The 12,105-nt window shown below is 42.4% G+C and overlaps 1 protein-coding gene across 2 annotated transcripts in view; it reads left to right on the top strand.

The window, feature by feature from the left end:
* Positions 1-4,440, top strand: part of ACSL1 (acyl-CoA synthetase long-chain family member 1) — a 39,480-nt gene extending 35,040 nt beyond the window's left edge. Inside the window, exons 17-20 of one of the 2 annotated variants that reach the window (XM_008590201.1) lie at positions 1,009-1,152; positions 2,109-2,210; positions 2,326-2,397; positions 2,754-4,440. In XM_008590201.1, the coding sequence (XP_008588423.1) occupies positions 1,009-1,152; positions 2,109-2,210; positions 2,326-2,397; positions 2,754-2,894 (459 nt within the window). In that variant the 3' untranslated portion in view covers positions 2,895-4,440. The remainder of the gene's footprint in view (positions 1-1,008; positions 1,153-2,108; positions 2,211-2,325; positions 2,398-2,753) is intronic. The other variant, XM_008590202.1, reaches the window with a different exon arrangement.
* Positions 4,441-12,105: the final 7,665 nt, after the last annotated feature.

The raw sequence follows: 12,105 nt of genomic DNA, 5'->3' as shown, positions 1-12,105 counted from the left end.
CTCTAATGAACACATACTATAACCTCCCTGGCCTTGGTTTGCTCCTTTTGAAAATGGACGAGAACTGGTATGGAATGAGAGAGCCCTAGAAACTTTCCAACGGATGACTTTTGGGGTTGGCCCCTCAGTGGGGATAGGTTGAAAGTAGAGTTGGGGTTTTGATTACCAGAGGTGGGCACTGCTGGGATTTGGCCAGTCTGGTTCAGGGACGCTCACTAGTATTGCCACAGTTAATATCTGAGGCGGTTAACTGACCCTTCCCAAAGGGTCGGGAGTACCACCCCTCACAAGCAAATGAAGGAGACGGACACTCTGCCTTTGTGTGGTAAACATTCCCTGAACCATTACTCTGTGCAGAGCACTGCAGAAAGATAGTCTGTGTCCCTGCTCTCAAGGAACGGAACTCACTCAGCAGAGCCAGATATGTGTGTACCTAATTCGGATAGGAGACTGAATGAAGTGTGCTGAAACAGGAAGCATGCAAAGCACTGCTAGGTGGCTGACAAGTCACTGGGGCCAAGCTGTGAAGTGGAATGGGCTCTGGAGTCCCTTCTTTATCTCTGCCTGACTGAACGGCCTTGGGCCAGTTACTTCATGTCTCTAAGCCTTAGTTTCCCTCTCTCTAAAATGGTCTGATTACTGACCTCTGTGAGATGTTATTAGGATTAAATGACAGTGTATATCAAATACCTTGTACTGTGGGGCTGGCCCGGTGGCGCACTGGAGAGTGCGCCGCTTGGGAGTGTGGCGGCGCTCCCGCCGAGGGTTCAGATCCCATGTGGAGACCGGTTCCCGCTCACTGGCTGAGCGCGGTGCGGGCGCAACACCGAGGGTTGCAATCCCGTTGCCGGTCCCCAGTACGGGCGCGACACCGAGGGTTGCGATCCCGTTACCGGTCAGTAAAAAAGACAAAAAGGAAAAAAAAAAAATACCTTGTACTGTGTTGTGATTGACGCTGGGTGGAAACGAACCAGGGCCCGTTCATAGCCCCCTCCCTCTGATAAACAGAATGGCACCTTGAAGATTATCGACAGGAAGAAGCACATATTTAAACTCGCACAAGGAGAATACATAGCACCTGAAAAGATTGAAAATATCTACCTACGAAGTGAACTGGTTGCTCAGGTGTTTGTGCATGGAGAAAGCTTGCAGGTATGTGGTTTTTTTAGGCTGTGAACCCTGTTGCATAGGCATTTCTAGTGCTTTGTACTTCAAGGGCTTTAAATGTAATTGAAAGTTTGAGATGAGTATAAACCGACTTTCAAGTCTGACATGCTAGAATATCATTAATGCATTATTGCTTTTTGCTGCTTAGCATTTCCTACCCAAAGTGTTTTTCTCTTTCATTTCCATATTTTCATTTTACCTAGAATGGTCTGGTATACCAAGGGAAGTAAATACCCAGCTTATTTATGATGTGCCTCCTAAATCATTTTAAGCAAATGGTGGTTGTGAACCACGAATACTCAAAAGTTGAAAACCAAAATCAATATTTCAGTGAAATGTGTATTTGCCAAAATATTGGAGAGATGATAGCAAGGAAGAGAAAGGGAATCTTAAGATTTTAAAATTATTTTAGGAGGATAGTTTCTTGTAAGAAAATGCACTTATTTTCCTTTGAGATTGCATCTATTTTTTGATCTAGACTATTATCATGCTTTTGATTTTTATTTAATTTTGTTACTGGATTGTAAAGAATAAGGTACAGTGTTAGATATTTTTATAATATTGAATCTGTATAAATTTTTTCTCTTTTTTTAAAGCAGTCATCTGATATCTATGACCTTGTTTGCTTATCTGGCTCTGTTTTATAAAAATAAATATTCACAAAAGTAACTAAAAGTTAGGATTTTGTTAGATTTTGGTTTCCAGTGGTTCTTTTAAAACACTAATTGCAAAATTCCTGATGCCATCTATATTTTAGAGCCAGGAGTTCTTAATGTGGCTCAGTTAACTCCTGCGGGGAGGAGTGTAGAGTGTTCTGAAGAGAGGGTCCGTAACTTTTATCGGACTCTTCCAGGGTTCCACAATGCTGACAAATAAAGAGCCACTATTTTAGCATATCTGGATCAAGCCATGTTACAGTAACTTACTTATCTGTGTTAAAGGCATTTCTCATAGCAATTGTGGTACCAGATGTTGAGACATTATGTCCCTGGGCCCGAAAGAAAGGATTTGAAGGATCCTTTGAGGAATTGTGCAGAAATAAGGTAAGGTTCTAAAGTGTCCAGTCTGTCTTCTGTTTCTTAACTTTGCATTAAGTGCACCTATGGATGTGCAGGGACCTCCAACAGAGGACCTATCTTATTTTTCTTACCCTGTTAGGATGTCAAAAAAGCTATCCTAGAAGACATGGTGAGACTTGGAAAGGATTCTGGTCTAAAGCCTTTTGAACAGGTAAGACTTTCATCTAAATGCATGAATTCCTGTAAAACAAATTTTTGACTTGAAGATTTTTTAAAAGTAGATTATAGAAGAGGATGAGATGACCTAAAGAAATACACGAGGAATGAATAATGGAGTAGTTTGACAGGGGAAGGGTTTTTTTCACCAAGGGTATGGCCTCCCTTTTTCTGAAGGCCAGACTGTGGTCCTGAACTCTATCCTCAGAATAGGATAGCTGTCCTTTGCTGAGAAAGTGCAGTTGGGCTGAAGTAAGAGGCTGGATTAGATCATCTTTATCCCCTTCAGGGGCTTACATGCTTCTTGGACTCTGGTTGCATGTGTCTTCTTCCCTCCTTCTTTGTTTACAGGTCAAAGGCATTGCCCTACACCAGGAATTATTTTCTATTGACAATGGCCTTCTGACTCCAACAATGAAGGCAAAAAGGCCAGAGCTACGGAACTATTTCCGGTCACAGATAGAGGAACTTTATTCTACCATCAAGGTTTAATGTGAGAAGAAGGCTCAGAAGAAGCAGCACACCTCCACAATCTCTTCTTCTACTCATGGCTTTCGTGTTGGTAATTCTGACGACAGCAAGCATAGGGAAGGAAACATTCACGTTTGACTTGTCCATTTCGGGTTCTTGTCATAGGAATATTAGAGGAAATGGAACACTGCCTTACAGTCACCTCATGTTGCAGACCATGTTTATGGTGATATACAATTTCCAAAATGAGCCTTAAAAATTGTAAAGGAGAAACTACAAATGTGCTAAGTTATTTGAGACTTCCTCAGCTAAAATGGTGGGTGTTAAAATTTCTGTCTCCCTGTTTTTCTAACCAAGGAGTTAGGACTTTGCTGTTTCTGAGATGTCTGCTACTTGCTGCAAATGCTGCAGTTGTCTGCTGCTCTGAGGAGTACAGTGCACTGGAGGGAAGCTGTCCCTTTAAAAACAAAAACTGTCCCGGCTGGAGAATGGTGCAAGAGGACCAGAGATTTTTTTTTAATCCCTGCCACCTTCCCTTCCCCACTCACACAGCCCTTCTGATTCATAAGGGTTATGAAACTATACTCTTCTCCATAGTTCCTTGTCATTCCTGTTGGAGCAAGGTTTCTGAAGGATAGATCTAATCGAAGGATAGTTCTAACTTAGAACAGTGCAGATCCGGAGTCTCAGATGAATGGCAGCGACTCATCAGAGCAAATGGATCCTCACACACAGCAGAATGTTCTCAGACTCTGGTCACCAGACCTGATTCCCTCCCTCCATTCCTTCCCAGGGGTTATTAAAAAATCTGCCTTAGATCCTACAGTGAAGACAAGCATTTCAAGAAAGAATTACCTGGATCAACCATGCCTAACTGTGACACCTAAAGAACTGTCCACTTTATCTTCACTGAACCACTCATTCTTTGTAATAACAGCCAATGGATTTTTAATGTGGTTTTCATATCAAAAGATTGTGATGCAGTTAACTTGCTTTTTTCCCCGAAATAAACTCTCAGGCGAAGCATGTCTTTAAAAATATTAAGGGAGTAGGTATACTTGGGTACTTATTGAAATGGACAGTAATAAACACATGTTCTTATATCATACTGCTACCTGATTTCTGTGAAATGTATTTGACAAGCCAAAATTCTAGGATGTAGAAATCTGGAAAACTCATTTCTTGGGATTAACTTCTCAAGAGATTTTTTTTTTTAAGTTAATTTGGGAAATTAACAGCATTTCACATTATTGCAAATCTTTGCCACATTTGACTGAATTAAGCTGTCATTTATACATTTAAAGCAATTGTTTCTGGAAATAAGAGTACATATATTATACAAGCACAACAGGGTTTGCACTAAGGAATTGTCGTTGTAATAACACTGTTTGGTAGCCTAACTTCAAATATGTATTATTCTTAATTGCACAAAAAGTCAAAAATTTGTCACATTGGGGTTTTGAATGTTTGCTTTTAAGTGTTGGCTATTTGTATGTTTTATAAACCAAAACAGAATTTCCAAAAACAATGAAGGAAACCAAAATAAATATTTCTGCATTTCAAGTGAGTGAAGCATCTCTTTTTATGCCAGGTTAAATATTCAGGACAGCCTGTGATACACACAAGCAAAGAGCAAGAGCGGCCCTCAGCCTCAAATTCATCCAAGTCGTTTCCTTCCCTTCTGAAGTGTCCTTCCTCTGTCTCAGTTCTGCTCTGACACTTACAGACACTGCCCCAAGCCTCCCACCAGGTCGTCTCTGGCAGCAGTCCTAATGTGTTGTGGAGAAGAAATTCATGGTGTGAATAAGAGGGAATTCCTGAGAATGCAACTTCTTTGCTCAGCAGCTACATTTCAGGAGACACTGGCTGCCATTGGTGGTTCTGTGGTGGATTTACCTCTAATGTATTTCAGTAACTCTCTTACTATACATCTATTTTAGATGTCTCATTTATAGCAGCCAACTTTTTCTCTCTTTTCTCTATTTCCATGCTACTCCCTGTGTTATTTTAAAGATCTTTTTTCCCCCATAGGTAATAATTAATCATCTCCAATTTCTTCCAAGCCTGTTGTGTTTAAATCCATCTTCCTCCCGCTTTAAATATTATGTTTGGTGTGGTGATGTTTGCTTTCTTCCTCTAAAGCCCCAGCCCTGTGCAAGTATCTCTGATAAAGGCTCCTAATCCTTATCTCATCTCATTTTTCCTCTCTTTTCCTCTTCTCCCTGACTGAAGTGTGAGGTTCTCCAGAGTAGGCATTATCTTTCTGTTCCCTTCCTTGGCACTGAACACAGGGCTTCAAAACTAGTAGATGTTCATTAAATAAACCTTTTGAACAAATACTTGAAATTTTAACAAAGTGTCTCTTGCAATGAGGATGATAGTGAATACTGAATTTTTAAAAAAATTATTTTGAAGGGGACTAGCCAGTTAGCTCAGTTGATTAGAACACAGTGTTATAACACCAAGGTCAAGAGTTTGGATCCCATACCTGCCAGTCACCAAAAACAATAAAAATTATGTTGAAATACACATAAAGTTACCTTCTTAACCATTTTAAAATGTATAGTTCAGTAGCATTAAGTACACTCACATTGTCATTACTACCATCCATCCACAAAACTCTTTTCATCTTGCAAAACAGAAACTCTGTACCCATTAAACAATAACTGTCCATTCTCCCCTTCCCTCACCCCCTGACAACCATCATTCTACTCTGTCTCTATGAATTTCTCTACTCTAGGTACCTCATGTAAGTGGAATCATACAGTGTTTGTTCTATTGTGACTGGCCTATTTTATTTAACATAAAGTCCTCATTGTTTATCCATGTTGTAGCATGTATTGTAATTTCCTTCATTTGTAGGGCTGAATAATATTTCATTGTATTTATTTATATGCCACATTTTGTTTGTCCATTCATCCATTGACAGACACTTGAGTGCCTACTTTTTGGTTATTGTGAATAATGCTACTACAAACATTGATGTGCAAATATCCCTGCTTTCAGTTCTTTTGGGTATATCCCCAGAAGTGGAATTGCTGTATCATATAGTAATTCTATGTTTAATTTTTTTTTTTTAGGAAATGCCATACTGTTTTCCACGGTGACTACGCCATTTTGCATTTCCACCAGCAATGCACAAGGGTTCCCAATTCTCCACATCCACACTAGCACTTGTTTCCTGTCTTTTTTATAATAGCCATCCTAGTGAGTGTGAAGTGGTGTCCCGTTGTGGTTTTGTTTTACATTTCCTTGATGATCAGTGATATTGAGCATCTTTTCATATGCTTGATGGCCATTTTTATATCTTTGGAGAAATGTCTATTCACATCTTTTGCCCATTATTAAATTGGGTTATTTGGGGTTTTTGTGTTATTGAGCTGAAGAAGCTCTTTATATATTCTGTATATTAATCCCTAAACACTGTTTTTAATTCTTAACTTTCATTTGTACTGCTTGGGGTCAGCGCCTGCTCAACAGCGCTAGATATACTATGATGCTTCTTCCCACAAATCAAAATGGCTCCTCATTGGTCTCTGTCTCAAACCCTGCTCTCCAGCCAAAATAGAAAACAAACTATAAGACGGTTGTTTGCCAGACCGTGAGGCAGTCCTTTCTTCCATCCAGGCCCCCTGCATATTAAGCTTCTTTCAGTAACTGCCGTGAGAGCCGAAGTCTCCCAGTAGCGCCTGAGCCTGGAGGCCTCGGGAGCTCGGTCTAGCAGTAGCCTTACTGCCCTCAGAGCTCAGTTGGGCCCCTCCCTCCTGGTCCCGGCGACGACACACCCTCATTTTATATCTAAACTTGGAAAAGCAGTTTTCTTTTAAGTATATTTGGCATTTGGTAGATAAATATTTTTGCCCTACTTTCTATTTTTAGGCTACTTGGAATAATATAACTAAAATGTATGGAATGTTGCTGCATGCCAGGCACATTTTATATAGATTAACCCATTTGGTATTTACAGCCTTTTAAGCCAAATGCTGCTTTTATCCCCAGTTCATAGAGGAAATCAAAGCACACAAATAATTACATCAATGTCACACACCTGGACAGAACCAGGGCTAGCCATCTGGTTCCAGAGACTGAATTCTCAACCTTGTTCTATAGATCGCTCTTCATTCTTGTGCACTTTTGGTGAACTTCCTGACAAACCGTGGACTGCTTGGTGCCAGGCGTTCTGCCTCTGAGCTTCCATACAAATTGTTTGGATTCCATCCAATGGCTTTTTTTTTTATCATAGCAGTGGCTAATACTACTTCAGAGAGTTTTATTCTGGTTTAATGACTTATCAAAAATTAAAGAAGATGCTAGCAACCCCACATCCATCAAAGACCAAAAGCTTGGAGGAACCAGCCACTGTGAGGGGTCTTCAGAAAGTTCATGGAAAGATGTGTATTATCTTTTAATTCCATTTTTCCATGAACTTTTTGAAGTACCTTTATATGTTAGGAATATTTGCCAAAGCTAGGTCACAGGTGTTTTGCAGGTTCATGAGATCCCTTAGAACTTCCAGGAATGGACATAACCTATGGAGATAATAATAGCTACAGGCATTGTGGATTTGCTGAGGGCAGTACACTATGGTGCATTCTTTATGTTCTCATTTAAATTTCTCACAAAACCGCTGTTAGGCAGGTGATCAATCCACAATTATCTGTTTACTGTCAGCTAAGTGCCAGGCTCTTCTCTATGCTACGGGGATACTGCAGGGAGCACAGCAGATAAGATCCTTGCCCCCAAGAAGCTCACTTTCTAAATAAGAAAGCAAATGAACAATTACAGATTGTAATGGATGCTTTGGAGAAAACAATTGTATTGATAGTGCCTTTTTTTTTTTTTTTTTTTTTTTTTGGCTTTGTACAAGACAGAAAATTTATTACCTCTCAAGGCAAGAAGGCCAATAATGAGTGCTTTCAGAGCTGGGTAATTGAGCAGGTCAACAATGATAGTGCCCGTTTTTATGTGTTGTGGTCAGAGAAGGTCTGTTTGAGGAGGTGACGTTTGGGGTGATAACCTGAAGAATGAACAGGAACCAGTCTTGCAAAGCTTTGGGGAAAGTTTTCAAATAGAAGAAATAGTGCAAATGTCCTGGGGTGAGAAAGAGCTCGATATATTCAATAAACTGGAAGGAGGCCAATGTGGCTAAAGCACTGTAAGCAAGGGAAAGACCAGAATCAAAAGAAGTTACAGAAGTAGGACCAGATTACCAGGACTTGTATCCCTGAAAGCAATCTTAATTTTACTGTAGGCTCAGGAGGAAACCACTGAAGGGTTTTTGAGGCGAGCAACATTCTCTGAATTACCCTTTTGGAAGACAGCTCCTGGCTGCTCTGGAAGCAGTTGCAGAGGAATAAAGAAAGGTTGAAGCATGGAGACCAGATAAGGACAGTATAGTATATGACAGCAGCTGGAACCAGGTTGGTGGCAGTGGAGGTAGAAAGTGAATTTGAAAGCAGTTTGGATGTAGAACTACTGCTTGTGGGAAATCAGGAAAAGGGAGGGTTTGGGGTGTAAGCATAGCGGGGTAGATCGTGGAGCTGTAGATAGGGAAGACTCAGGCATGTAGATTTAGAAGGAGGGAATCAAGAGCTTTGATGTGAAGAGTTTTCATTTGAGGTTCCTGTTAGACAACTAAGTGAAGACACATTGAATCTGCAGCTCAGAAGACAGCAAGCTGGAGAGAACAGGAGAATCCTCAGAGAAGGTGTTTAAAGCCGTGGGACTTTACCATGTAACCTGGGGAAGACATGTGGGTAGGAAATAGAGTAGTGCCCCAAACAGGCCTGGGGTGCTCTGATATTTAAATGGCAGTTAAGGAGTCAGCAACAGTGATCGAGAATTACTTGCCTTCGAGGAAGGCAGAAAACCAAGAGTGTGGTGTCCCTGAAGTCAGTAGAGAAAAGTGTTTCAGGAAGGAGGGAAGAGGCATCAATTACGTCATATGCTTTTGAAAGGTGGAATAGGTGGGGACAAAAGAAAGTCTGCTGAATTCAGCGTGATGGCATCCTTGACAATTACCATCCCAGCAGAGTAGGAAGGACAGAAGCTTATTTGGAGTTGAGGCATGAACTCCCAGGAAGTCAGAAAGAAGGGTAGACCACTTTTCTTTGCCATGAGGGACATCAGATGAACAGATTGTAACTGGAGAAAGATATGAGGTTGAGAGGTTGTATTTTTTTTGCTTGCAGGTAGTGGTTGTTTAAGATGGAAGATACTATAGAGCATAATGACATGCTGATGAGACTGATCCTGTCAAGAGAGAATGGTGATTTAGGAAAGAGGAGAAGACTCTGTCTGGAGAGGGTTAGAACACAAGTTAAGTGGAGAGGCCAGCCATCAGTAGGACACGTCCATTGCAACAGAAGAGGAGATGGAGAAGGTGGGTTAGATGTAGGTAGATCTGTGGTGATTGGCATGGAAAGCTTAGGGAGCTTCTGATTACTTCCCCTTTTCAGTTAAGTATTATCTCCTTGTTATGGATGAGAAAATCAAGGCTTGGAGAGCTCAGCTAACTTGTCCAAGGTCAGATGGCTAGTGTATTAGTCCATTTTGTGTTGCTATAACAGAAATACCTGAGACTGGGTAATTTATAAAGAAGAGAGGTTTATTTGGCTTATGATTCTGGGACAGTTGCATCTGGCATGGACCTCAGGCGGTTTCTACTCATGGCGGAAAAGTGGCAGGCAGCTGGCAGGTACAAGCAGATCACATGGTGAGAGGAAGCAAGAGAGAGAGAGAGAAGGTGTCAGGGTCTTTTAAACAATGAGCTCTCGTAGGAACTAATAGAGCGAGAACTCACTCATTAAACCCCCCTCCCCCAGGGAGAGCATTAATCCATTCATGAGGGATCAGCCCCCATGACTCAATCAGTTTCCAACACTGCCACACTGGAGATCAAATTTCCGCATGAGTTTTGGAGGGGACAACACATCCAAACTCCATCACCTAGTAAGTGGCTGAGCCAGATTTTCTGACTCCAGGGCCTCTCTGTGCCTGGGTCATCTTTTTTCCGTCCCTTCCCCTCCATGGTGTGAGATGCCCCATGCCTTGAACATCCTGAGAGCTCAGTCACTGTTGAAAGTTTTCTTAATTAGAGGGTTGGCCCGTGGCTCACTCGGCAGAGTGTGGTGCTGACGACGCCAAGGCCATGGGTTCGGATCCCTGTATAGGGGTGGCCGGTTGGCTCACTTGGGAGAGCACGGTGCTGACAACACCAAGTCAAGGGTTAAGATCCCCTTACCAGTCATCTTTTAAAAATAAATAAATAAATAAAAAGGAAAGTTTTCTTAATTAGCCAATCCTCAGCGCAGCTAAACTTTCCATTGTAAAGATACCTGTTTGCAGTTTTAACAGAGGAAGGAAGTTAAATGCCAGGGACTCTGGAATTTCCTGTTAATGTTTTCATCCATATTTCCAGTTGCTGTTTCTTTTTGCAGCGGCATAAACGGAAGAGAAGCCTGCCAGTCTGTTCGCAGTTGCTGGTGCAGAACAAGTGGATAGAGGGCAGAATCTGGCAGCACCTTGGCAGATGAGGGCCATGGGCCTGTTAGCTTGGTCAGGCCTAGAGCACCCTGCCCATTCCTCAGCCTCCAGCCCCCTCCTCATTTGTGGAGAGTGGCTGCAGCTGTGATCCGACTGGAGAGGCCTCTCCTAAGGTTCCCAGCACAGAGACAGTTCTAGGTCTAACCAGCGAAGCAATATAGGAGCCCAATGCTGGGAAACCTCTGCTCCAGGTTAGCCTGGAGCCTGTGGAATATGAGATTGGCAAAGGTAACCCCCACATCCACCCCAGCCCTGGCCGGTCTTTCACAACTCTATCCTAGAGTAGATCCTGAAATATGTGTCGGTTCATATTAAACTTTCTTCACTCAGCATGGGTAATTGGGAAATTGACTCACCTTACTTATTATCTTATGTTTGGTATAGAAAAAACCCCAGATTTTTCCTCTGGATTCTTAACTCCTTTGCACTGTTGACTTGTTCAAATGGTGGAAGCCTTGCTAGATGAAATTGGCTTCTAGGCAGTGTTCTTGGCCAGAAGAAGGGTTTGTTTGCTTTTTGTTTCCCCCACAAATATATTTTGCATTTAAGTTCTTAGCCACTCTTTCTTGTTGAGATTTTTGATAAGGGAAGGGATATGGTTTTGGCTCTCAAATTTCTCTGACTGAAATTGGCTTTGCTCAGTACTAAGGCTGCTGGATTTCCCCCCAAGAATTCTAGGCAGACTTCCTGATTTGCATGTGGCTTTTTAAAACTGGAGGGTGAGTAATGGGAGTAACAGCGACACCAGCGCCCTGCTGCAGGGGTAGTGGAGCATCATGCCCCAGTGGTACACGTTAAGCATGTGAAGAAACCAGTTTGCTCACATTCTGTGTTAGGCAACATGTGCAGACACAGAGGGACTCTCATTTTTGAGGCTCTTGCTTTCCCACACCCACTGATACTGCCTTCCCTCACGCTGCTGCACTCGCTGCCAGCTCCTCAGCCCCACCCAGTCTCAGTCGCCAGAGGCCCTGCACTCGGGAGAAATTCCAGGGCTGCCCCAGGTTCCTCTAAAGCTTTTTCCTGTTGCCTATCAAATCTGGCTTCTTCCTTCCATGCCTCATCCCCACCACCCAATCAGGGTGGATGTCATCTCTTGCCAGGACAGTTGCACCAGCTTCAAGTTGGCCTCCTTCAGTCCTATATTGGTCTCTGCTAACTTACCCACTTCGCAGCAAGAATGACTTCAAAATCACAAGTCTTATGTAATTCCTGCTTAATCTTTCAGAAGCTTGTCAATCTTAGCTGTGCATCAAATCCCCTGGGGATCTTAAAATGCACATTCTGATTCAATAAATCTGGAATGAGGCCTGCAATTCTGCATTTCCAACAAGCTCCCTGGTAATGCCAATGCTGCTGGTGTATGCACTACACTTCAAGGAGCAAAAACTGAAGGACCTCTGCTTGTTTCCCTAGCCTCGTCTTCTGCTACCTCCCAACTCTGTTCCAGCCACACTGTACTTATTCCAGTTCCCCAAATGCATCATGTTCTTGCTCATGGCAACACCTTTGCATGTGCTATTCTCTCTCCCTAGAGAGCTCTCTGGCCTGGCTGGTTCCTGCTCCTTTAGTTCAGCGGGACTGTAGATGTCACTTCCTCTAGGAAGCCTTCCTAATCCTCCAAGACCGGAAATAAAAAGTCAAGTATGTTTGTGGCCTGGCAGTGGTGTGAGGTGGAATTGTAGGG

The sequence above is a fragment of the Galeopterus variegatus genome, unplaced genomic scaffold, assembly GCF_000696425.1.
Source record: "Galeopterus variegatus unplaced genomic scaffold, G_variegatus-3.0.2 Scaffold5921, whole genome shotgun sequence".
Classification (NCBI taxonomy): domain Eukaryota; kingdom Metazoa; phylum Chordata; class Mammalia; order Dermoptera; family Cynocephalidae; genus Galeopterus; species Galeopterus variegatus.
Note: the sequence above shows the minus strand (reverse complement) of the source record. Positions and strands in the feature narration are given on the sequence as shown.